The sequence below is a fragment of the Magnolia sinica genome, chromosome 1 (assembly GCF_029962835.1).
Source record: "Magnolia sinica isolate HGM2019 chromosome 1, MsV1, whole genome shotgun sequence".
NCBI classification, from domain to species: Eukaryota; Viridiplantae; Streptophyta; class Magnoliopsida; order Magnoliales; family Magnoliaceae; genus Magnolia; species Magnolia sinica.
This window is the reverse complement of record NC_080573.1, coordinates 10,970,246-10,997,276: the sequence shown is the minus strand read 5'-3', so window position 1 is coordinate 10,997,276 and position 27,031 is coordinate 10,970,246. Positions and strand designations below refer to the sequence as shown.

At 40.0% G+C, this 27,031-nt stretch overlaps 1 protein-coding gene across 3 annotated transcripts; it reads left to right on the top strand.

The window, feature by feature from the left end:
• The first annotated feature begins 430 nt into the window (after positions 1-430).
• LOC131239698 (DNA polymerase I B, chloroplastic/mitochondrial) lies at positions 431-26,475 on the top strand. 3 transcript variants are annotated; one of them, XM_058237541.1, is made up of 12 exons: positions 434-822; positions 4,456-6,052; positions 9,508-9,696; positions 10,170-10,846; positions 11,335-11,812; positions 12,809-12,904; positions 19,189-19,281; positions 19,395-19,589; positions 21,840-21,932; positions 23,837-24,049; positions 24,706-24,795; positions 25,739-26,475. In XM_058237541.1, the coding sequence occupies exons 1-12, from the start codon at positions 683-685 to the stop codon at positions 25,898-25,900; spliced, it is 4,023 nt and encodes a 1,340-aa protein (XP_058093524.1). In that variant the 5' UTR covers positions 434-682; the 3' UTR covers positions 25,901-26,475. The 3 variants fall into 3 exon arrangements, with proteins under 3 accessions (XP_058093532.1, XP_058093524.1, XP_058093516.1); XM_058237533.1 differs by having other exon boundaries at positions 4,441-6,052; XM_058237549.1 differs by lacking the exons at positions 24,706-24,795; positions 25,739-26,475 and adding an exon at positions 22,178-22,304 and having other exon boundaries at positions 431-822; positions 4,441-6,052; positions 23,837-24,003.
• The last annotated feature ends 556 nt before the right edge of the window (positions 26,476-27,031 follow it).

Below are 27,031 nucleotides of genomic sequence, written 5' to 3'. Positions count from 1 at the left end.
GACCTATAAGTAAACAATATTGATAATGATATCCACCATTAAAACCCTCCCAAACCTTACAGGGATGTAGATAAGATAAATATTGATAAGATAAATATCAGCTTCATTGGAAACTTTTATAAACCCAATAATATTTAAGTGGCAGGTTTTCAATTCACAATCGCCTGTGATGTGGTCCACTTGAGCTTGTTATATGCTTCTATTTTTGGGATCATACATTAAAATAATAATCTGTAAAATGGATTGACGGGGTGGATAATTCACATAACTCATGGTGGGCCTCACGGAGTTCACCCGTGTAGTGAGTTGCATCCAATTTCGGAAATCCCCTGCATCAGACTCCCAGGGTGGCATTTCTGATATTTCATGAACTTGCAAGGGCATTTCAGCAACCTGAACTATAAATTAAAGCGAAAAAACGGGAGACAAGAGTCCATGCCAGCGATATCTCGTCCAGTACAAAAACCCCTTCATTCCCTCGACCCTTGTTTCTCCCTCCAAACCACAAGGGTTTTAGACTTTCAGCTCCTCCTCCCCCCCACCTATCCCCACCTCTCTATCCTCCCTCCCCATAAAAACCACTTGAACTTCACCATATTTTCAAAACTGCCACTCCTCTTCCAAGACGGCGACTTGTAGCAGCTGCAGCAGCTGTAAGCTGGGGAAAATTGCAGGGGCAGCAATGGCGATGGGGGTTTCCACACAAGGCGGCCCTTTCAAGCCTTGCTACACTCCTTCCCTCTGGTTCTCTTCGTCTTTCCGACGTTCTTCGTCGGCTGTTGCTGCTACTCCTTTCCATGCCCCCGGAAAAGGCTTCCAAAGGTACAGTTCTTTTTATGCGGTTTCTCTGTTCTTGATTTTCTGTATATGGGTTTTCTGTCGTATCGAAGTTGTGAAATCCCCATGTCTTTATGTCAAGTGAGGTCGCAGTTTTCTGTTGGAAATGTGTGTGTGTGTGTGTGTGTGTGTGTGTGTGTGTGTGTGTGATTTTTGGGGCTACGGATATTTTTTTTCCTTGTCAACATGACGCATTTTTCATTTACGTCATTTATGTTTAATTATTATAGAGTGAAATGGCAGAACAGGATTCGTGTAGCTGACCCAGTTAGTTGGGATAAGGCTTTTAGATGATGACGATGATTGTTTGGTTTGTAGAGGCAGACAGAACCCAAAAGTAGACGGTTGGAATTCGCAAGTTTGGTCTATCTTTTTGTTGGGTTTTCTTTGACGTGGAATGGGAATGTGCTAATTGGCTGTGGCAATTTTTGGCGTTTGGTCTATCTTTTTGTTGGGTTTTCTTTGAAATGGAATGGGAATGTGCAAGTTGGCTGCGGCAATTTTCGGTTATAACCCGAAAATATTGCTCTGTGGAAGGTATTAGGGCCCGTTTGGCCGGTCGGATTGGAAGGGCTTGGATGGTATTGGAAGGGATTGAAACTCAAATCCCGGTATTGGCCTGGCGTGCCAAACAGAGTCGGTTATCTGATCCCAATCCCATGTATCTTAAGACAATCCACTGACAACACCATCATTACCTTTAAATCCCATCCAATCCAACCTAACCCTTTCAAATTTGGCTGGGATGTGTTTGGTTTGAGGGATTGGAAGGGATGAGAAGGTTTAATCCCAGGATTGGCCGGGCGCGCCAAACAGATTGGATATAGCAATCCATGGATATAGTAATCCCATGGATCTCCAGACAATCCACTGACAACACCATCATTACCTAGAAATCCATGCCATCCACCCTAATACCATTCAATCCCTCCTAATCCACCCGGCCAAACGGGCCCTTAGAGGCTTGTTAGGGGTTGCTGTATTGAATGGTTTTTCACTAGACAGAGTATTCAGTGAATTACCTGTGGACCATTTGAAGTTTGGAGCTTTGCTGTGGTGGCCCATATGCATAAATCCAATGTGGTCTGTTGGGTTTATTCTAACCCTCTTTTTTTTTTTTTTTTTCACCCTTAACATTTGTGGGCCACCTGACAAGTGAACCAGACTGATTTTGGGCCAGAAGGCATGCATGACACTCCCCATCTGATGACTGGCTCAGGTTTCTCACCTGGATGTTATGTTGGTGTGAGTGCCTCTGTGTCACACATTTGATTAGCAAACATCTCGAAGTTTAGAGTTTGAAACTGTAACAATTTGCATGTTTTCATCTTTGGTGGAAGAGTTTTTTTGTTTGTTTTGCCGTTGCCTAAGGGAGCAGGGAGCATGAAATGGAGTCCCTAACGAATTTCCTTAAATCCTGTGTTTATTTTATTTTATTATAGTTCTCAAACTGTGGAAGCTTTAGACATGGATTAGGGCTAGGAAGATTTTTATGAAAAGTGAGCAAATTCCAATAAATAAATTAAATAACTCAGTAAATGGCTTTGGAATTTCAACTGGTTAGAGAATGCCATGGTGGGTGGTGGCCTTTACAGACTATAAGAAAAGATAGCTTCTCCCAATTGGGGTCTTCTTCCATGTTTCCACATATCTCACGGTTACAAATCTTATACATGGAACCGGATTGCCTGCCCCCATGACAGCATCTCATTCAGTGCATGCACTTCTTGCTACTCATATAGTTCATGTTCATTTGCTAAAGACTTGCAGTGTCTAGAACCCAAACAAGTCAAAAACTAGAAATAGATGGAAGTCGTGAGGGTAGGCTGGTGTGTTATGGGTTGTTGTTGCGGTAACTGGGCGTTGAAAGTGGTGGAGTCAACGGAGAGGTACAATTGTAGAATGTTGAGTGTTGTTCTAGAGCAAGATTGGTACCTGTAGTGCGAGATGTTGCAACTTAGGAATTAGTCTGTAGGCTGGTTGGAAGTCATGTGTAGTAGTAGTTTCCGTTCACTTCATTTCCGAGGGGGATTTGATGAACACATCCATTATCGTTGGGTCATAATGTCCTGCATGAACTATTGATGAGATTAGCACTATTGTGGAACTATTGAATTGGTTTAGTTGTGTCTTTTGTGAGGCCAGTAATGTTGTTGATCATCATCATCATCATTATCTAAGCCTTATCCAACCAATTAGGGTTGGCTTCACGAATCCTGTTTTGCCATTCTACTCTATCAAGGATCATCAGTTAAGCCACAGGTTATCAAATCTCTTCTTATTACCTTTTTCCGCACACTTTTGGGCCTTCCCCTTGCCCCTTTAGAGCCTTCAACCTGGTCAACTCGCTCCTAACCAGCGTAGTTCTTGGTTTCCTTTGCACATGGTCAAACCATCTAAGTCTACTTTCCTTTATCTTATTACATATTTGTGCTACTCTTAGGTTAGATTGATTGCATTCATTTGTAATTTTAACTAACTAGTCTTGCCACTCATCCATCTCAAAGTCGTCATTTCCATAACACTCAACCAATGAGGTGATGACATGTTGTTTGTTGACTGCCCAACAAGTCAACAACCTGTCAATAAAGCATGGAGGGTCTGATAGCTCGCATATAAAATCTCCCCTTTGGTATGCATTGATCACATAAAACTCCTGAGGCATATTGCCACTTCATCCAACCAACTCTAATTTATGAGCAATGTCATCTGCGATCATGAGCTATTGACCTAAGACATCAAAATTGATCATTTTGGGATACTTCTTCGTCAACAGTTTTAACTAATTCCTTGTAGACTAATTTAAAGCCTTTCGATTTTAAAGTATCCCTTGTAGTTCTAGCAATGCTGCTGATGTGTTTGCCAAATATGGGTTAACTATCTGCCCATATCTGAATTTGTACCTTTTTCTTGTTAATAAAGGAGTCTACTTAGTTTTTACATCCATCATGCAATGAACTGCTGCATTTCGGTGGGATATTTCAAATGTCTATTGTAAATGCCTCCATATTAGCTGATTTATTGGGAGGAACCAAATTCCAACCCCATGTTATATCTCTAGATTGTCATGCTTTCATCAAATTCTTGTGTTTCTGTTTGTTCTTTTGGTTATTCAACTTTACGTGTTAATCCTTTGGACACGACGTTTCCCAAATGTGCAATTTTTGTACTGTTGTTGTTCATTCAGAGTAAAAGCATCTTTCATGTTCCTAATCTCTAGCATAATTGAACAGCCTATTTTATTTCTCATTCCACTTTTTCCTCCAAATATTTGGTTCATTTTTAGGGAAGATTGTGTGTGCCAAGTGTTCACCAGAAATTGGTGTTCTCATATCTTCTACCATCCATAAATGGTGGGTGGGAACCTAAACACTCATTTTCAAAAATGCACATTTGAAATGCTGCTAGATTCCCCCACCATCTTTAAGTGGTGAAAGATAATGGTTGCCCAACTCACGGTGAGCCCTGTATGCATTGAAGTCATGGCCCTTATATTTGTTTAAATTTTCATGCCTTTAATCAGTGTGATTTTCTTGTTTATTGATTCTGAAAAATATACGAATAGTACTATAGACTGTTTCCATTACCTAACATTTTCTGCAGTGTTTCAAATGACAGGCAAGAAATCCACTCTCTCCATAGTGCAGATGATCCTTGTACTTCTATCACGAGTTTTGGTTCTCCAGGAATGAGGCACAGTTCAGCTATGGTGAACAGGCAGACCGTTATGAAGGGTGGTATCGATTCGATTGGCGCTGCAGACTACTGCTGTAGCTCATCTCGTCTTTTGAATTTTAAAGTGCATTCTGGGCTTAGGAGCTCTCCTTCTCCAAATGGTCACGCCTTTCCTCTCACTTCGAATAATACCATTTCCAAGGGAAAATATGTGCCAGTGGTGGTTTATAGAAGGGCAGATGATGGAAATGGAGCAATCCTTCATCAAGAGATAGTAGCTTGGGTGGATGCTATTCCAACTTGTAGGGTGAGCGATTACAGGATAGAATGCAGAAGTAGTCTATCTGAGACCTATGAGTGCAATTCCAGGTGTTTATGGCTTGAAGAAAGCAAAAAGGTGAAGGAATCAAGATTGAATCAGCAGGTTCGTCACAATGTTGGTAACGATAGGATGCCATTTGAAACCCCACAAGATGATGTTGTGGTTAAAGCGGAGAATGAGTTCGACGGTTTACGAGGTGGAAGTACATATGAGAGAGGGGGTTTTTCCACGACATCCTTGTCCAGTCTGAGATTTGATAATATTGCTGATAAGGGTGCCCCACAAAATTCACTTAGTCAACAATACATTGGTTATGGTATGGGGGACCCACAAGGGATGGGAGAGTTAACCCGGGAAAGGGAATCTCATATGCCAATCCCAAAATGTGTTAGTGATGGAGAGATTTTCCCCCCAAAGGGTGGGGATAATGCAATTGTGGGGAATCACTGGATAACTGATGATGTCCATTCTTCACATGTAATATCTCCTTTAAATGGAGTAGGTGTTGGAGGCAATAAGCCACACCCCATTGCTATGAATAGTGTTTACCATGCTAGACAAAAAGAATACACCATGGTGGGTACCCCTCATAAAATGGATTTGTCAGAGGTGAAAATTGCTGGGAAAGGTGTCCGTCCTAATGGGCCATCATCATTAAGTAACGGTCAGTACATTCGTCCTTGTGAACTTCCTGCAAAGGGTGGCAATAATACAATACCACAGAACCACTTGATTAATGATGATTGCCGTTCTTCACATGCAAAGATTCCTTCCAACAGAGGAGGTGTTGGAGGCAGTAAAAATATTGTCTACCATGCCAGAACAAATGAACACATCATGGTGGACACCCCTCAGAAAGTGGATCTGTCAGCAGTGGAAATTGTTAGTAGAGGTGTCCGTTCTAATGGGTCTTTGGCACAGAAACTGTTGGTTGAGAGTGAGGTGGATGCTTCTGAAGTTGCAGGAGTTAGGCCTGGTGGGGTGGTTGAGAGGGATGGCATATCCGATGGTGGATCATCCATTACTGATGCTTTTAATGATACCTACACTGTGGAAACAACTCCCAAAGAAAGTGGCATTTGTCGTAATAAACATCGGGAGCAACTTGCACGCATCTATAACGAAGTCCTTGTAGTTGATGACGTCTTAACTGCAAAAAGAGTTGTCGAAGTGCTAACAACGCGATACAAGCATCTTGTTCATGCATGTGATACAGAGGCATGTTCGTTATATATTTTGTTTCTGGTTATATACTTTATGAGAAAAGCCACTAGGCAGTAGGTACACATGCCAACATGGCATGTGTGTGAGATCTGGGCCACTCCACTCACCAGCTGGGGGCTATCCTGCCCAACAGCCTGAGATCTGGGCCACCCATTAGGCGAGGTGACTGTGAACATCCCCTGGCCCAAATATCGAGATGGCCCCCTCTTCAGGTGGACTGCATTGCATGTTGACTGTAGACCGTTGGGTCATCTCTCTCTCTAACCATCAAAGTATAACCTTGCCTCACCCCAATAGTTGAGACAACACTACGATGACGACGACATGTGGCCCACCTGACCAGCAGGCCACCCTAATTCTTCTACTAGCTCGTGTTAACAGTGGCTGCACCTGATGGAAGACCTGGATCGTGCTCACATGTGCTGTGTTGGCACACTAATCACCTAGAACTTCTCATACTTAATTGCACAATGGTCTACTTGAAGTTGCTTTCTCATTATAATCCCTCTTTTATGTTTTGTCTTTTTTTTTTTTTTTTTCATGCCCATCTTCACCAGACCGCTTCTCACCTTCTTCAATTTGGTGGTTTGGAACATTTTCCGGCATGGAGAATGTTGAGATTTCAAGGAATTGGTTCTCCATGCACAACTTAGCAGTGGAACTCACATCTTCACTAGGCTCTACTTCACCATGTTCTTGTGTGCACTGCTGCAAGTGTTACTATGTTTTTAGTTCCTCCCACTATGAACTCTAAGTCAAACAATGTGGGTGTGTTGGATGCTCTCAAATTGGAGTTGAAATTAGTAATCTATTGTAGTTGAAATCAATGTTCGAAATATCGGTATCATGTTACATATCGTATCCTTGGGATATAGATACGTATCGGTTATCGCATGGGATATGTTGTTTGTATCGGGTAATTTATCCCACCTTTTGGGAAACGTTGGGAAAATTGTTGAACTTTTTAATGAAACTTCAGGGATGTTAAAAAAGACGTTAATATACACTTTTAAATCATAACATCTCAAAAAAGAAATGTACATAGTATGTTTCTTATATAGGGTCCTAAGCTATGCGTTGTCTGACTAAACTAATGCAACTATATTCAAATTGAATGCATAACATTTAGAGTGTGATGATCATTTCATCGTCTAAATACTTTGAAATTAGTCTCAATTGACAGTTGGTCGAAGGGAAATTTCAAAACAAAAAAAAAAATTATTATTTTTTTATTAATTTTTAATTGAAAATGATTTTTATTGTCCGAAAATTAATAAGGACTTAACAAATCAGTAGATCAGCCCTCATACATGCTCGATTTCATGTTTGGAGTGCAACATTGCAAGCAATTTGGGATAAATTGGGCAAATTTTGAATTTCCCCCAAAATTTCCCAAATTAGACCACCTACACTCAAAATTTGAAATTAGAATGTATGTGTTGAAATTAGAATGTATGTGTTGAAATTGAAATACTCCTAAATACTTAGAAATTAGTCTCAATTGATAGCTGGTTGAAGGAAAATTTCGAGAAAAGCATGGAGAACATGAAGAACCAATGGATATCGAAATTAGAGCTTCAACTCCATGATTTTTAATGCAAAACATGAAGAACCAATGGATTTGTAACCATTTGACATTGATTTTACATAATTTCAACAAAAAAAAGGATCGGAAATTGAAAATGCTCATCGGATTGAACATGTAGGATATATCGTCACTACCCATGCATTTCGTATCACATAGGTGGAATACAAGAGATCGTGAGAAATATCAGTTGATATCGTCGATATTTGAAACATTGGTTAAAATAACCATTTATTTTTTTTGAGCATTCATATCAAGGGTCTGAGCTCCAAATTGCAAATTTGTAAGTTCATTATGATCTAAGGTGTCAAGATGCAACTCGTCAGCTTGAGGGAGGAGTCCCGCTCAAAGATCTCCCCTTCTGATCAGTTGGTTTCGTAGGATCGATCAATGTTTTAAATATCATTATCGCGTAATGTATCGCACCCTTGGGATATGGATTCATATCGGTTATCTCATGGGATATATCGGTTGTATCGTGTAATGTATTGTTGTTGTTGAAAAACATGAGAACATTGGGAAATTGGTTGATTTTTTCAATGAAACTTTAGGGATTGTTGAAAAAGAAATCAACACACTTAAAAATCAAAACATTACCAAAAAAGTGCACATAATAGGGGTTTCCTTTGTATAGGGTCCTAATATGTACGCTTTCCAATTGAACTGATGCAAGTATATTCAAAGTCTATTTATATAATTTATAAACTTAAGAAGACATGTATGGAAACACAAGCAATACATTCAAAAGCAAAAGAAGAATCACTAGATCAAGTTACATACATGTTTGATCTTGTAGAGTGGGCCTCTATTTTTGTTAATTTAAATGGTTGTAATTTGTTCTCTTCGGGAGGGTGATCGCCTCGCTACCTCAACAGGCTGATTTCCTTCCTGCTGTTTTGTTTTTCTCTTTGTTTTTAATAAAGTATCTGTTACCTCTCAAAAAAAGAAAAAAGAAAAAAAAGATTGCAAGTTTGCAAATGATTTGGAAGAAATTGAGAAATTTCAAATTTTCTCATTTTTTCCGCAACTTGACCCATCTCCCCCAAATCTCAAAATCGAAGTTCCAAATCCATAATTTTTCATGGAAAACATGAAGAATCATAAATTTGTTACCATTTGACACTGGTTTAATGTGATTTAGAACAAAAACATGGATTGAAAATAAAAAATGCTCACTGGATCGAATATATGGGATATATCAGAACTACCTGTGCATTTCGTATCGCACAGGTGGGATACAAGAAATATCGTGGGATATTTCGGCTGATATCGACGATATTTAAAACATTGGGATCGATGATCAAATTGGGAGATTGGACAATAGGTGAGATGAGGAAGATCAATAGACCAGGTGCCCGGTTGCGGGAGAAGAACAATTTGGCCACTTGAAGAGAAGGGTTGGGAAGGGATGGGCCTTAAAGGTTGACGATAGAAGCAGATAAGAATACCCGAGGGAGAAATCCACCATTCCTAAGTCGATAAGGCAGCTGAAGACTCTTTCTTTCTTTCTGCCTCTCCCCCACCCCCTCTAATCGAACTAGAATGAAGAAAAACATAAAAGTTATGGATGGGTTGGCTGTTTGCTACCCTCTAGCCTGAGATCCTTGCCTGACATTGTTGACCTCTAGACTTGAAAGAAACACAACCGCAATTTATGGTTTACTTCTTGTTATGAATGCTAAGAACTGTCATTAGTGTCCATCATTTCCTCTTGATTAAACTACATGCTCAGTGTTCAATTTTCTTGTGCACCCAACAGCAGCCTAAATTTTCCATGAAGCTATTCTAGTACCACGAACTTATTGTATTAAGTTACCAGTTTCAGTCATTTCCTTATTTAAGCTGATAACAAATTCATTCACAGGTGGCGAAGATCGATGTGAAGCAGGAGACTCCTGTTGGTCATGGGGAGATCATATGTTTCAGCATATATTCTGGACCACAAGTGGATTTTGGGAATGGAAAGAATTGCATATGGGTTGATGTGCTCGATGGTGGCCGGGATCTATTGATGGAATTTGCTCCTTTCTTCAAGGACCCATCCATTAAAAAGGTAAAAGTTTCATGTGTCAGCTTCTTGATCTCTGCTATTAGTCATGAGACACTGTTTTTTATGGTGCTTGTTGATGACAGAATCTTTTCGTGACTCTTGTCCTCTTTTGATATAATACTGTCTTAAGACATATTCTTTTTATCCTAGGGGGGCTTGTGTTTTAGTGCTCAACTGGAAGGCTTTATGCGTATTCTTTTCTTCTCATCTTTTAGAGGTGCTTGTTTTTCACATGGCTACAGTGTTTTTTATGGTGCTTGTTGATGACAGAACCTTTTCGTGACTCTTGTCCTCTTTTGATATAATAGTGTCTTAAAACATATTCTTTTTATCCCAGGGGGGCTTGTGTTTTAGTGCTCAACTAGAAGGCTTTATACGTATTCTTTTCTTCTCATCTTTTAGAGGTGCTTGTTTTTCACATGGCTACATGTGTTGTAAATATGAAATGGATAAAGCCATTCGGCCCCTTTTTGTAGGTGTGGCACAACTACAGCTTTGATAGTCACATTATAGAGAATTATGGGTTTGAGGTTTCTGGGTTTCATGCGGATACTATGCATCTAGCTCGTCTTTGGGATTCTTCTAGACGAACTGAAGGTGGGTATTCTCTTGAAGCACTTACAGGCGACCCAAAGGTCATGTCAGGGGCAAACTCACACAATGAAGGCGAACTGATTGCTGGGAAGATATCGATGAAATCCATCTTTGGCAAGAAAAAGCTCAAGAAAGATGGAACCGAGGGTAAGCTTATCACTATTGCAGCTGTGGAGGAGCTTCAAAGAGGAGATCGGATACCATGGATCTGTTATTCCGCCTTGGATTCAATGAGCACTCTCAGGCTTTTTGAGAGCTTGAAAGCAAAGCTGATGGGCATGGATTGGGTCCTTGATGGTGTTTCTAGAGGGTCCATGTATGACTTCTATGAAGAGTATTGGCGCCCTTTTGGTGAGCTTTTGGTAAAAATGGAATCTGAAGGAATGCTGGTTGATCGGGCGTATTTATCAGAGATTGAGAAAGTAGCGACTATGGAACAGCAAATAGCTGCAGAGAGATTTAGGAAGTGGGCGTCAAAGCATTGTCCTGATGCTAAGTACATGAATGTAGGGAGTGATACACAATTGCGCCAGCTTTTCTTTGGTGGCACTGTGAACAGGTACAACATCTTACTGATGTGAGCGCAGTTAATAAGATTTGTGGGAGAGCTTTTGCCAGGCTACCATGGGAATGGGAATGAATCCTGCCCCAAATAGTTGGGACCCAGGTATTCGATAACAGTAACAGCTAGCTGAATGACCATTGCATTGCGGGTTGTAATGGCCATTACAGCCAGCATAACGGCCATCCGTATGACCATTACGACCCTATAGTAGTCAAAGTTCTTTTAAAGGGAAAAAAGGTATCGGCCCCATATTAGATCAGTGTTACAGCTGCTTATCGCGTAACGGGTCACCTGTTACTATTACCTACCATCCATTTCAGCCGTTACGTGACCATTTTTGAATGCCTTGGTTGGGACAAGGCTATGATGATGATGATTCATAATGTTAGCATTGGATAATTTTATCCTTTCAGTAGGACATTGATTTATCAATAACATTTGACTATATATATTTGTATTCCTTTTTTATATGCTTTGTACAGTAAGGACCAAAATGAGACTCTTCCGGAGGAGAGGACATTTAAAGTGCCTAATGTCGATAAGGTGATTGAAGAGGGCAAGAAAGTTGCTACAAAATTTTGCAACATTAAACTACACAAGATTGGTGAGGAGATGCAAACTGATATGTATACAGCTACTGGGTGGCCTTCCATGAGCGGTGCTGCTCTAAAAACCTTTGCTGGCAAGATCTCAGGAGAATATGATTCGATGGATGATGTTGAAGGGTGCCAATCAGCTGATGAGGGTGATGAAATTTCATCTGAACGAACATTAGATGAAGATGAAGAGAGAGGAAACCCTGTTGCAAGTCAAGAGGATGCTGATACATCTGCTTATGGAACAGCTTACACTGCATTTGGAGGGGGCAAGGAGGGGAGGGAAGCCTGCCATGCTATTGCCGCTTTATGTGAAATCTGCTCCATTGACTCTTTGATATCGAACTTCATTCTCCCTTTGCAGGTGAGCACCATTTTACATTTTAAACGATTGCTGTCGGGGTTTCTTTTTCATATCTTCATCCATCTTTTATTTTGTTCTTTCTTTCTTTCTTTCTTTTCTTTTTTTTTTTTGCATGCCATGTTTCATGATTTTGAGAATGCCATTACAGCTGTTACTAAAGTGTGGCATTGTAACACTATCTAGCGGCTGTTTTCAGCCATTAAATGGTTTCCTAAGCGATCGTCTTCTGCAGGGTGTGCTTTCCTGGAAGTGGGCTTGGGGCTGCAGTTGTTTGGTGTTTGTCTGGCCTTCTGTGTTTGTTTTTTGTTTTTTTTTAAAAGTTTTTCCATTGTAACTCCGTTGTTTCTGTTTCTGCTTCTCTTTGTTTCTGTCCCTTTCCACATTTTATAATACTTCAGACCATTCATAAAAATAAATAAGTAAAAGAAGAAATAAAGAAAGAAAAAGGAAAGGAGTAAGACAAACAAACAGGGTTACCCAAGCAATGGTCATTTCAGGGTCTGTTTGGTTGCACCAAATGTCATGAAATTCTGCACCAAATTAAACTGATTAATCATTGAATATCATGAAATTTCTTATATTTGGTGCAAACCAAACACACCCAAAATAATGGTCACTACTCACTACATAATGGAAAATATTATATCAGCCATTAAAAAAGCGAATAGAATGGACATTTTGGGCACTTCTTTCTGCTATTGTTTCAGTCTTTTAAGTATTCATCGTGACGGCTGTTTCTGGTACATAGCGGTAGCCTTTATATTTCCTCTTACTCCAGATCCTGATATAAGGCCTAGTTGACAGCAATTAGTCTTCGAAATGCAACGAACGTATTTTGATTTTTACATGGCTATGTTATTCTAGTATTCCTTTTCTCTTTAGATTTCTTAATTCTATTTTGCGAGGATGCTTTCAGCTTTATTTTTCAAAAGAAGAAGTTTTCAGCTTTACATTTAAGAGGTGGCTCCTGATGATGTTGATTTCTTGTGGCCACAGGGAAGTCACATTTCTGGTACGAATGGGCGTGTTCATTGTTCTTTAAATATCAATACTGAGACTGGACGGCTGTCGGCTAGAAGACCAAGTTTGCAGGTTTGTGCCTTATTTCTCTAGTTCGTGCCTTTTGAATTGGACAATTGTGTCAGGGTGTAAGGAATAACATTATTGATTATTTTATGACTGATATTTTTTTATTTATTGTTGGCAAACCATTTGGTTGTTTGATTTGAGGTCTAGGTGACCATTTGTTGTAACCTTGAGGTTGTGGGTTCAATCCCAACTTACCTATGACAAAAAAAGGTCCATATTTCTTCTAAATAGCACTACACATGGATTCATTGATGCATCTCTCTCTCTCTCTCAAAAAAAAAAAAAAAGAAGAAGAAGAAGAAGAAGGATTCATTGATGGACTTCCCTGCAACTTGTACCTTGTTTTATTTTCTTGTAGCACTCTTCATCTAGGAGAGAGGTTTACGGTAAGCTCGGGTATTACAGTACGGTTAGGTTTTCACTCTGTGCAAGTGGGATCCCTTGGTTTAGTGGTCCAAACTATTGGTATGCCTGGATCCACTTTGCAATGGCCCATGCACCAAAAACCCCCATGTGGGAAAATCCTAACCCTCCAATGTGTGTCCAGCACATGCTGTTGAGAAAATAAGTACAGCCCCAATCCACATTCAGCCAAGGCAAGCTAGAGATCCAATGGATATGATCTTCCAATCTGGGTAATATTATAGACCGTCCACATTGGGACCCATCAAATCAACATCTTGGGTAACTGAAACACAGGCCCCATGACGCATACAAGCCACCCATCCATCAAAAGGGGGTCCTAAGATGGGCCCTACAGGTCACAACTGGCCGGTGGAAAATCAGACCAAAATAAGTCATCTGACTAGAGTGGGGCCTACAAATCCAATTGGATGACCAAAGGCAGTGATTGATCAGAATTTTATGGTTATGTACAAACATTATGAGTGAAAGCAGGCTTTTGAACAAACAATACATCCCTAGGGCCATGTGCTTCTATAATTGGTCTTTGAGTGGTATTTGGACTCTTTTATTTGTTTTTGTTGTTTAACCTTCTTCCCTTGTTGTTCTTTTTTTTTTTTTTTTTTTTTTTTTTGCAAATTTGAGAAGTATGTATGTCGACCAATAGGTTAGAGTATTTCCTCTTGGGTTTCTTGTATGAGTTTGTATGATACTCAGGCTGTGTATGACGCTTGACATGCAGGCACTCTGAAATTTTCACATGCCATATATCAATTCAAATAACACCAATTATATTGTGCAGCCCACTCTCGCCAAGTCATAATCCTAAGATCAGGTCGGTTAAACAATATTAACCTCTGATTCGCGGACACTTGATTGTGGAAGTAAGACTATTGGATATTTTTCATTTTTAACGTTCCAATAAAATTTCACCAATCTGATAGTGAGATAGTCAAATAAGATAGATTAGTTTTTTGTTCATGATACATCTGCACTGAGTACTGTAGTTTGGACAGATTAATTTGACCACTTGTATGCCAGGTGTGCATTTTCTTAGCGATTTCTAAGTGCCTTCATATCATCCCTCACACTCTGGCAGAGTATCAAAGTTTTTCTCTTATTCATACAGTAGCCATACATATGGACTAAGCATGATATGTTGAGTATTTTTTGATTGAGTATAAGTTTGCTTAGGGTTTCTCAGTTCTGGTTCTAGAAGCGCAATTCTTCTTGCACTTTTTTTTGTTGGTATTTCTTTACTAGTAGGTTGTTTAAGTGTTTCACAGTCCCATTTTTTGACTTGGATGTATGTATTCAACTTTTGTTTGGTTCAATTTCTTGCTTGCTGCATCACCCCACTTGTGCAAAATGGAAACTGGAGTGCATTGTACAGACTTTTGGCCCAAGACTATACAATAATTCATTGCTAGAAATGAAAGAGCTTATACACTTCACAAATTTCCATTTTTCAAAAGAAGGAAGCTCATAATATTAAACGGAATCATTTTTCTAATGGTTTTGGAAGCGTGTTCTCCTTGTGCCTACCTGGTTGCGCTGTTGTAAATCTCATCGGTCACATTTTCTTCTTATGTAACATCTCCTCCCTTCCATCCTTCATGCACTTGTATAATATTATATGAAGGAAAGATGGACACAGATATTTGGAAAAAGCTCAACGTCTGTAAAGGGTCTTTTTCTTTATCTGTTCTGCTGAAGGGGGTTTCATCTGCATTCCAGTGGGTCTTTACGGCTGTATATGGCCCATGTTCCGACACTGACGGAGAGCTGTTCTGGGAAGAATTGAACTCTACAAGACAGAAATGGGATTCGCCGTGGTGTGTGGGAGGTGACTACAATGTTGTTTGATTCCTTCACGAGAAGTCTAATGGAGGACAAATCACTAGCAGTATGAAAAAAGTTTTCTGATTGGGTGGCCAGACATGATCTGGTGGATCTGCCATTGGAAGGTGCTAAATTCACCTGCTCAAATGGTAGGCAGAATACAATTTTATCTCGTTGGGACAGGTTTTTACTTTCTCCCGATTGGATTTATAATTTTCTGCTGGTTTGCCGGTGTAGGTTGTCGGGGCTTACTTCCAATCACGGTCTTATCTCGCTGGAGGTAACTTCAGATAACTGGGGCCTTAAACCTTTTAGGTTTGAGTTGTCTTGGTTGGAAATAGTAGGCTTCAAGGAGATGGTTGCTTACTGGTGGAAAGAGCTAGAGGTTGAAGGCTATGCAGGATTCCAGTTAAGCAAAAAACTCAAGTTGTGGAAAGAAAAAAAATCAAAGTCTGGAAAAAGGAGGTCTTGGGAGCCCCTGAAACTAAGTTCGATAATATGGCCAAGGAAATCCACTTCTTGACCTCTTAAAAGAAGGTACTGAGAGAGGATAGGGACAAAAGGGCTGCCTTTCTGATTAAATATTCCAATTGAGCAAAGGAGGAGGAAATTAGATGGTGGCAAAGATCGAGGGCAGATTGGCTCAAAGAAGGAGACAAGAATACTCGCTTCTTTCATAGTATTGTGAGTGCTAGAGCTAGGTGTAACCATATTAGCAACTTGAACGTCGATGGGGAGAGGATTTTGGACAAAGGAAAGATTTGCGACTCCATTATCAGATTCTATATGTCCTTGCTTTCTGCCGATACTTGGAACATGCCTCGATTGAACAATTTGTTGTTCGATAAGTTCTCAGAAATGGACGCAAAAACTTTGGAATCTCCTTTTTCCATAGTAGACGAAGTGAAAGCTGCTATCAATTCGATGTGTGGGGAAAAAGCCCCTGGTCTTGATGGTTTCCCGATTGCATTTTATCAGTTTTTTTGGCATACCGTTTAGAAGGATGTTATGGATTATGTCTCGGAATTCTATGACCGGGGTAGGCTATTGGTGGAGCTTGGGCCATCCTTTATAGTCCTTATTTTGAAGCTTCGAGGAGCCGATGAGATGAAAGATTTTCGTCCAATAAATTTAATTGGAGGCCCTTACAAGATTATGGCAAAGATCCCCGCTGTTAGGTTCAAGGGGGCCTTTGTGCTAGGTCATCAGATTCTAGAGAAGGCCTATGATCACGTCGATGGGGAATTTTTGGATTATAAGCTGGACCGAGTGGGTTGTGGTTAAAAGTGGAGGGGTGGGATGCATTCTTATGTGCAAACTGCCTCCTTCTCTATCCTTGTTAATGGTTCACCAAAATGATTTTTTTAGGTGTCTAGGGGCCTAAGACAAGGGGATCCTCTCTCGTTGTATTTATTTGTCGTGATTGGAGAGCCTTTCAGCAGGATGCTCTCAAAAGGTGTTGACAATGGTCTTTTTAGATGCTTTTCTATGTCCAAAGGTGGGTTGCATGTCAGTCATCTCCAATATGCGAATGAGGCTCTTTTGTTCTGTGATGCAGATGCTATTTCTGTTGACAATCTTCGTAAAATCTCGATTTTCTTCGAGGCAATCTCCGGCCTCAAGATTAATGTGGACAAGTCACAAGACCGAACTTTAAAGAATCTATGTTTCTCCTTGAGATTTGGACCTATTTGCTAAGATTTTTGAGTGTGAGACTGGAGCATTCCTGTAACAGCCTACGCCCACACTGTATGATATTGTCCGCTTTGGGCACAGCCCGCACGGTTTTGTTCTTGGGGTTGCCCCCAAAAGGCCTCATACAGTATAGGGTGGCAACTCCACATATAACCACCATAACTTCAAATGACACTTCCGATGTGAGACAAAGTTTCACCTTCACTGTGTGCACAGTAGCCTGCCAGCCATCTTGGGGCCCGCCCACATATGTGCCCGCCCACGTGTGCTTGCCCACATGTGACCACAGTGACAGGGCGTCACAGTTCCCTTCCACATATATCAGTTTACCTTTGTGCATCGGAAAGCCTGCAGAACATCTTTGTGACAAGGTAATAGAGAGAATTGAAAGGAAATTGACATCTTGGAAATGCTGACATTTGTCTTTGGGATGAAGGTTAACCCTCATCAAATCGGCCTTCTCAAACTTGCCAGTGTATTTCATGTCTCTTTTCAAGTGCTCGCCATTGGTTATTGACAGGTTGGAGAAACTCAATAGAGACTTTTTTTTGGAAAGGAGTGAACAAAAGCAACAAGTTTCACCTCCTTTCGTGGGGGGAGGTTTCTAAACCGATAGCCGAAGGGGGTGCGGGTATAAAAAGTTTAAACCTTATGAATACAACTTTGCTTGGGAAATGGATTTGGCGATTCGACAACAAGCAGAGTAGGCTCTAGAGAGAGATAATTGCTAGCAAATATGGAACTTGTGAAGGTGATTAGTTTGTTAAGAGCACCTCCCTCTGTCGTGCTTCCATCATATGGAAAGCGATTGCCTCGACTGGGCAGCTTGTTCGCAGAGGGATTGTTTTCGCTTTAGGAAATTGTTTTTGCATACATTTTTTGGTCGGATGTCTGGTGTGGGGATAGACCGCTACAAGAATCTTTCCCTAGGCTGGCATCTTTTACTTCGGATGGATCGCTCCATTTTGGTCTCCCAGTGTTATTCTTTTCATGACGACTCTATTGTTTGAGGTCCCCCATGCCAGAGAAGTCTTCTCTATGCTGAAATCCTTGAGCTTATGCTGAAATCCTTGAGCTTATTGAGCTGCTCGGTTTCCTCAAATGTGTTAACCCCTCGCCTTGGGAAGAGGATTTTATGATCTAGAAAGATCATCCATCCGGGAATTTGGGAAATTCTTAGTTCGGTTGATGTTTAATCTTCTATCTTGCTTGACCATCTTTGCCACTCTATCGCATTTGTTTCATCATTGGTTTTATGGCACCCCTCCTCAAGTTGTGGATTTCGTTTGGTTGGTGGGTAAAAAGTGAGTTCTGACCATAGATAACCTTCAACGGAGATCACTTATTCTCCCTAACATTTGTTTGATGTGTAAGGAGGACGCGGGATTGATTGACCATCTCTTCATTCATTGCCCCTTTGTTCAGAAGGTGTGGAATTATTTCTTAGATGTGCTTCACATGGACCGGGTGATGCCGAGTTCAGTAGAGGCCCTTCTTTGGTCTTGGCATGGGGGCAGTATTGGGAAAGCCAGGAAGGTTGTTTGGAGGCTCCTTTTCTTGGCGATTTTTTGGGCGGTTTGGAAAGAGCGGAATGAGCGATGTTTTAGAAATGGGAAGTCTACTTTGGAGGCCGTGATTTGTATAGTTGAAGGTTTTGTTAAGGATTGGGTTCCCTTTGTCAAAGTGGCCCATGGGGCTCTTCCTTCCTCCCCTTGGGAGTGTTGATTGTTTTTCTAGTTTGTATTCTTTTCCCGCTTGTTGTTGGTTTTCTAATAAATTTGTTGTTACCTCTCAAAGAAAGGGAAGATGCTCAAACGCAACTAATTGTACGTCCAACTAGTTGGAGTGTGGGGCCCACCATGGTGTTTGTACAACATCTTGCCCCTCCATTAAGATTATCTCATCATGAAAATGAGATGCTCCAAAAATCAGGTTGATCCGACTATTAGGTGGGGTACATGTACACTATAGAAAACCATCAAACAACACCTAAAAATTTCACATTCATGTGGAACATCCCATTTTCATGGTTGGATCGTCCTGATTTTTTGGGGCATCCTATTTTTTATGGTGGGACAACCTTGCTAGACGGACGAGTTGTCATACAAACACCATGATAACCCCCACATGCCAACTAGTTGGACGTACAACTAGTTGCGTGAGAGCATTTCTCGTGTGTGTGCGTGTGCGCGTGCGTGCGTGCGTGCATGCATGTGTGTCAGAACGTTATAAATTTGCCAGACAGTTTCTTTCTTACCTCAAAAGGATTTGTTTGCCAATATTTAACGGCTTTATTTTTGTTCAAAACATTGCAAGATTGTTGACATTCCCTTGCTTCCTTCAATCAGAATCAGCCAGCTTTAGAGAAGGACCGATACAAAATCCGGCAGGCATTTATAGCTGCACCAGGAAACTCTCTCATTGTGGCTGATTATGGACAGGTTATAGCTCATCCACCCATTTATTTTCCATGAGAAGTAGAATTCTAGCAAAAATATATTTGGATTTTTTGTATTAATTTGATCTGATTATGGAAATAAACTTTATCGTATAGCTGGAGCTTCGGATCCTTGCGCATCTTGCAAATTGTAAGAGCATGTTGAATGCCTTCAAGGCTGGTGGGGATTTCCATTCAAGGACGGCAATGAATATGTACCCACACATTCGCGAGGCTGTAGAGGAAAAGAGGGTGTTGCTTGAATGGTACCCTCAACCTGGGGAAGACAAACCTCCAGTTCCTCTATTAAAGGTAATACAGAAAGTATCTCATTTCACTTATCTTTTGTGTGTGCCGGGGGGGTGGGTGGGGAGAGGGGGAATTTTACTAGGAATACACAGTTAATATGAAAAATAAGACAGTCATGAATAGCGGTACGAGAATTGGAGACAAATGTATTATTCTAGCCCTGATAGTATTATTAAATTGTTCTGTTTCAAAAGATGATATTATTACTTGCTTGAAGCATGCATGGTGCTGCAGATTAGAGACATGGCATGTGTGCATGTTGGTTTTCTAAGCCGCCCTGATGTTTCTTTTTTGGAGGAATTAGTCATTTTCTTAGATGTCTTTTTATATTTGATGCTTATATTCCAAGCTTTTTTTTTTTTTTGGGGGATGAATAATGCTTCAAGAATTGGAGAGAAATGTATTATTCTAGCCCTGATAGTATTATTAAATTGCTGTGTTTCAAAAGATGATATTATTAATTGCTTGAAGCAGGCGTGGTGCTGTAGATTAGAGACATGGCATGCGTGCATGTTGTTTTTCTAACCTGTCCTGATGTTTCTTTTTTGGAGGAATTAGTCATTTTCTTAGATGTCTTTTTATATTTGATGCTTATATTCCAAGTTTTGCAATTTGGTAGTTGCAACCACTGAGTCAGCCTGTCTTTTTATATTTAATGTTTATATTCCAAGCTTGTAATTTGAAAGTTCCAACCATGGAGTCAGTATGGGTTCATGATGTTCAGTTGGCTAACTTTGGTCCAAACCACCCCTGTACAGAGGCTTGTGTGACTTTTCTTTTTGGTCCTCCAATTGTAGATGAAAGAAACACGAACTCGAGAAAAGTAGATGAAGCTACATAGGAACTTGTTGATTATAATCAAACTATGTGATAGACTATTAGATGGTGTTTGATAGTAATCAACCTATGCAATATTCTATTACATTGCGACTGTGGGAGTTTGGTGCTCTCATTGCCACTCCCAAGCACGGATAGAGGGTTGCAACAGGTTGGCAAACTTATGCCATAATCTTCATTACGAATCTGATGGCAGAACAAGATTCGTGTGGGTAATTGGGATGAGGCTTAGATGGTAATGGTGATGGGGATGTAAGCTATGTAATGGGGACAATGGGCCAAACTAGGCCCTAGTCCCCTAAGCCTTGGCCCTACAAAGCTAGGCGAAGTGAGGGCTATCCCTTAAGGAAAAGTTTTAAATGATCAAAGGTTTGGAATATATCCAATCTTCTTTTATCTTTTTTTTTTTCCTTTTAGTTTTGGTATTCTCCATCTATGGGTCCCATCATGTAAATGGTTTGGATTTTCTTTAAACTGCCTATGTATGGTGGATGGGAACCACACACAAGTGTCTTTAACCATCCATTCTTTTTGTCTAATTGTGGCCCACTCGGTGATTGGACCGGGCCTAGATTTCAAGTCCAGGCCTGGCCATGAGCCAATTTTAGGGTCTCAAACCTTGGCCCTACAGAGCTGAGCCACCTGGCCCATTGCCACCCTAAAGCTATGTTTGTATTCACAAGCGAGCAGACCTGCAAACATATGGTACATTCAAGTGGAAATGACAAAAGTTAATGATTTTTCCAGGTATTCGTAATGAGGAAGTAGCTCTGATATATCCCATGCAATACATTGCACGATCAAACCGATATATCCCATGCGATAACTGATATGTATACATATTCCAAGGGTGCAATGCATTACATGATAATGATACGGAAAACATTGCCACACACAAGTGTCTTTAACCATCCAATCGTTTTTTCTAATTGTGGCCCACTTGGTGATTGGAGCGGGCAGAAGACTGGGCCTAGATTTCAAGCTTGGGTGCGGCCATGGTCCAATTTTAGGGGCGCAAACCCTGGCCCATTGCTACCCTAAAACTATGTTTGTATTCACAAACATATGGTATAATCAAGTGGAAATGGCATAAGTTGATTTTTCCAGGTATTCATAATGAGAAGTTGCTTTGAAATTGTAGTTACTAGTTAGAGGCCACTTGAGTCCAACTTCGAGTAAGAAAGTTGCAATCTGGAACCCACTATACCCTCACAAGTAAAGAAATTATAATATAGTTTTTGCACTTTAGTAATTGTTGCAACTGAATTCCAGTCCATCTAGACACGCCTGTAAAGTTTGAAAATATTCGTGAACATATTTTAAATGGATTATGCTGCATGACTTCTGTTTCTTGATAATGATTTTTTTCTTTTCTTTTTTCTTTTCTTTTTATATATATTTGCATTCTTATTTCAGGATGCGTTTGCTTCTGAGAGAAGAAAAGCAAAAATGCTCAACTTCTCCATTGCATATGGGAAAACTCCTGTTGGGCTGGCCCGTGATTGGAAGGTATGCATACTGCTATTAATTGTTTTGATGGGGGTAGATGAACATGTGGCTGCCTGTGGCCAGATTTGGCTTGTTTTATATATGTCTTTTTTACCTTGCATTTCTGATTGTGATTTTTGTCCTGAAAATGAATGCTGGTTTGATGCAGCGTAGCCACTTTCAGGTCATCAACTGTTTGTCAACGCAATTAGTTAATAGCGCAGTTTCCTGTTTTGTTTTTTTTTGTTTTTAACTTCTGTTTGCAGATTCTTTTGCTGACCTCTAAAATCTCTGAGTGCACTACTAGGGAAGACATTTTTCTTCTGAGTTACTATATGATGCTCGGTCAAAAGAAAGCAAAAGCAAGTTTTATTTCACCCAGTTATGATACAGGTGGGGCCCACGTTTCTGCTTTAGAAGCTGTTGATCTGGTGGGTCCATCATGGGATAGGCCATATCCTAACATGTCCCTATAGCCATCCAATGAAACTGGAAAATGACAACCAATGTTCCACATTTAACTGGGGCCTGGTGTGTTGCAATTGTATGTGCCCTATGATTGTGTTTCAGCGTGATAAAGTAAAGAAATATTATAGCTTCTCTTGTGCGCATTACGGGCCCCTTAAAATACTGTTGTTCTATGGAATCAATGCTGATTGAACTGGTACCATTTGACATTTTCTTTTCATCCCATGCGCAAAATTATTGTTTTCAATCCCAATAGAAGTCATGAATGTTCATTTTCTGAAAACCATAACGGCCTGTTTAGATTGCGAATTACATAGATGTACTGTAAAGGCGCCATCATTATGATTTTATGACGTTTGCTTAAATATGTAATTCAACGGTCAAATGTAGATGTAATAGGAGGCATTGTTGTCAAATGCGATCGCATATGCGCATATGTGATCGCATATGCGCATACTGTGGATCGAATCGCATATGCCATGATGGCATATGCGATCCTGGCAAGTATGCCATGGCATACTTTTATATGCAATAAATATGCCATCGCATATGTGAGTAGGCGATCACATACTGCATATGTGATCGCATAGTTCCTAATAATCAGAGTGGAGGCAATTTTTTTATTTTTTATTTTTTCAATTTGGAGAACTTTTGCCTATAAATAGGCACTCATATCCCCTCCATTTTCACTATTCTCTACTCCAAAGCTCTAAATCTATTACTCTCTCTCTTACTCTAATCTCTCTACAATTACTTCAAGTATGTTTATTTTTTGTATTTTATAAGTTGTGCTTACTTTTTGTAAATTAAGCTGTAAGTTATAACTTGTAAGTTGTTTCAAGTTATCCATTTATCAGTAAAATTTCTTTGCTCGAAGTTTATAATAATTAGTTTTCTTTTAATGTAGCTTGATTGTTTTGTTAAAATTTATATAATATAATATAAGTAATTAAATATATAACTTAATGAAACACTCAAACTATAATGAAATAAGTAAAATAACTCAATCCAATCATGTGTACTAATTAGGCAAGTTTTTCCTATTTTTTAAGATTTTTTTCATTTTTAATTTTTTTTTTTCATTTTTATATTTTTTATTATTTTATAAAAAAAAATGCCATGGCATATGCGATTGTGCGATCGCATGCAATGGCATATGCGATTTGACAACATTGATAGGAGGCTGGTAAAAGGAATTTGTAATCATTATAATTTTACATTATATTGCAGTGAAAATCTCCTATACAGACGTGCACATCAATGGATTTTTCTCTATGATTTGGCATTGAAGTAATGTAAGTAAAAATATCATCATTATGATTTAATTTGCAATCCAAACAGGTCGTAAGTCTTCTTTCTTCCCTTGGCATGTCATGCATATTGTCTCAATTTAATGCAAATTCTGTCGGGAGTCACAATGCAAATTGAACTCGTTGAGTTGCCATTTTCGTCCTCAGGTTTCTGTAAAAGAAGCTAGGGAAACAGTAAACCTCTGGTATAAAGAAAGGAGGGAAGTTCTAAGCTGGCAACAAGAGCGCAAGAAGGAAGCGCACACAAAGCAGTGTGTCTATACACTGCTAGGCCGGACCCGCCGTTTTCCTTCGCTGGCTCATGCTAGTAACTCTCACAGGGGCCACATTGAACGAGCCGCTATTAACACCCCAGTGCAGGTCCTTTCCTCCACACTCAGTACTGAATGCTTTGCTTCTCTCTTTGCACCTTCCAGTCTTTTGAAGAAACATAAATTAATGTAGCTGTATGATATGGGATCCTTTGGATGGCTTAATGACTGTTAAAGCCTTCTGGCAACCTGGGAAAAAAAAGAAGAAAAAAAGCACCTTTTCTTATTTATTTTTTGACATGAAATTACATTTCGGTAGTGATGGACCTGTTTGGACGTATCCCAAATTCAGGGTTGGTTTCACTTTTCAGCTGAACCAATCAATCTCACTTATGTAACTGATCGGGGAATGGAAACCCATATGGATGGGTTTTCATTTCCAATTTACCAGTCCCAAATCTCAAGTGAAATAAGGAATTTTGGGGGTGCGCATTCCATTCGCTGCATAAATTTGGGAGAACCCGGGCGTACACTAAGGAATTAAGAGTGGAATTTTAACTCTTTCATACTTGCAAAAAGGAGGAACCTAAGACTTACCCAACTCTTCATTTTGTTCTTAAGGTCTTGCAATTTGCTTCTGCTTTCTGACATTAACAACTTCTTACACCTGCATGTGTCCATTTAGCTATAGTCCTTTTTGCAAAATTGCTTTTACTGATTTGAGTACTTGTTCTTTTGAGTCTCTGACTTTTGCAAATTCAACAGGGTAGCGCGGCAGATGTTGCTATGTGTGCCATGCTCGAGATATCCAGGAATGCTCGTTTGAAGGAGCTTGGATGGAGGCTGCTCTTGCAGGTAGAGTTAAATCTGATTCCAAATTTATTTATTTTTACTTTTTCATTCCAAAATCAAATGAGAGATCATTAGCTATTAGTCATCTGATTAATACACAAAACAGCTCCGATTCTTTTAAATGCCAAGAAATGCATGTGTTGTCATCTCTGATTGCATTGCCGTCTTACAAAGATGTCCGAGCCCCACAATTGTATTTTAGTTAGAGCCTTGATTATGCTATTCACGAGAGTAGGATTCTCAATCTTACTATCTCCAATATGTGTTGATGTGGGTGCAAGATCCAAGGCGTTCATCAGGTGGGCTACATGTGTTAGCTGAACGTGGATTGTTGGTGCTTTTTTCAACTGTCCCCCCCCTTTTTTTTTGGTTATGCATGTAGCTTACTTGGTGGCTGGACTGGCCTTGTTTTCAGGAAATGGCAGGGCCTGCCTGAATCTGATGAATGGCCAGGATGTTTTGCCCGCACATTGCTATGTGTGGATCCAACTCTTGCAAGTAGCCATCCCATTTCTCCTGTAGCCTGTTTGATCCTAGGAACTGTGGTGACCAAAACTCCCCAATATATTGCGTCCTGCACAGATCTGAGATTTCATGACTGGAATTTGAATGAGATTCCAGCAAAACACTTGTTTTCTTTCAAATTATGGAATGTAGAACTGAGATTTGGAGATTCCAGCAAGACACTTATCTTTCAAATTATGGAACTATAGAACTGGATTGGCGAAGGCTTATTCTCTCATCTTCCTCTCTAACGACTCTCTTTCTTTCAATAAAATTATTGTTACTCTTATAATTAGTTTTTTTCTACAGATGATACTGATCTTCACATCATATTGAATATGCATCTTTCATGACTCAAAAGAGACTTAAATTTTATTTTCTTTTTGCTATTACATGAGATGTAGAAAGAAGAGTGTAGGAAATGACATTGTTGTGGAAGCAGGTGCATGATGAAGTCATATTGGAAGGGCCCACAGAGTCATCAGAGATAGCCAAGGCAATTGTCGTCGAGTGCATGTCCAAACCCTTCTACGGCACCAATTTCCTCAAGGTCGATTTAGCCGTCAGTGCCAAGTGTGAACAAAACTGGTATGCTGCCAAATAAGCAGCAGACCCACTATTTGCGGATGGACAGATTTTTTTTGAAGCTAGGAAGCCGACAGCCTTCTATCAGGGGTTGTCTTTTTGACCCAGAGGATGAACTTGCACCTGTACCACCAGAAGACCATTCATGATAATTTCCCGGAGTCTGGTGGTGGGCCCATGTTGACACGGAGACCTATTTCTGCTGTTGTGGCTATCGGGGCACATCGGAATGAGGTGGAAAGAGACTTGGTTTGGCTTGCTTGCTGGTGTAGCATTGTGTAATTCTCCTGTGCGAAGATCGACATGGCTGAGGCCATCAAACAGCGTCGGGCTACATCTGTATATAGTAATAGTTCCTTATGAGCAGAAAGTGTTTATTTTATTTTATTTTAAAAATCTTCTTTTGTAACCTGCTTTATTTGTGGGAATTCCTCTTTCGATTTCTGAAAATGGAAGCATCCAAACCTAATACTAGTGGGTATCGGGAACTGTGAAACACCATTTGGAGAAGCACAAGCAGAGTAGTTGATTGGGGTTTTTATCAAATGCTGTTTGGCTCTGAAAATACACGATATTGAACTGAGCCCCATTTCATGTCATGCATTTGGATGCACTTCTGCAACCCGTTTTGATCCCTCACCAGTTGAAATAGGCACTAAAAAAGGCCACTCATTGAAAACCAATCAGATTGGTTTTAGAAAAAGTCAATACGCAATTGCTCGTGGGAAAATCCCTTTCGTTGTAGCTGCATCCAAACCGGCCCCTCAAGTGCTGTTAACCACAGGATTTCTGTAGATATTGGGACTTCATTGGAAGGGGCAAAATCATCTGATATAAGGGAGGCTCTAGAGATGGCAAATGTTTCCTGGCGGAAGGGGCCAATACCTCCCAACATTTACAAGCTTTTGCATGGAATGTGGTTTTTGAAATGATATATAAATTGAAACTGCTTAACGTAGGTTTGGCCCGCCTCAGTTTCAGATCAACATGATTTTTGGAATGTTCCTTCATCTTGATAGGGCAGTGATTCTAGCATTGATAGTATCGGTCAATGATATCAATATTGCATGTGGGTGACATGAAAACTGAGCTTAAGATCACTTTCTTTTCATATTTATATTCTTTGAACCATGTAGAATCAGTAGAATGA

Coding starts and splice junctions, on each gene's coding strand:
- LOC131239698 (XM_058237533.1), top strand. CDS start 683: ATGGCGATGGGGGTTTCCACACAAGGCGGCCCTTTCAAGCCTTGCTAC. Junction 11,813..12,808: donor ACTTCATTCTCCCTTTGCAG/GTGAGCACCATT, acceptor TTGTGGCCACAG/GGAAGTCACATTTCTGGTAC. Junction 19,282..19,394: donor TTGTGGCTGATTATGGACAG/GTTATAGCTCAT, acceptor TTTATCGTATAG/CTGGAGCTTCGGATCCTTGC.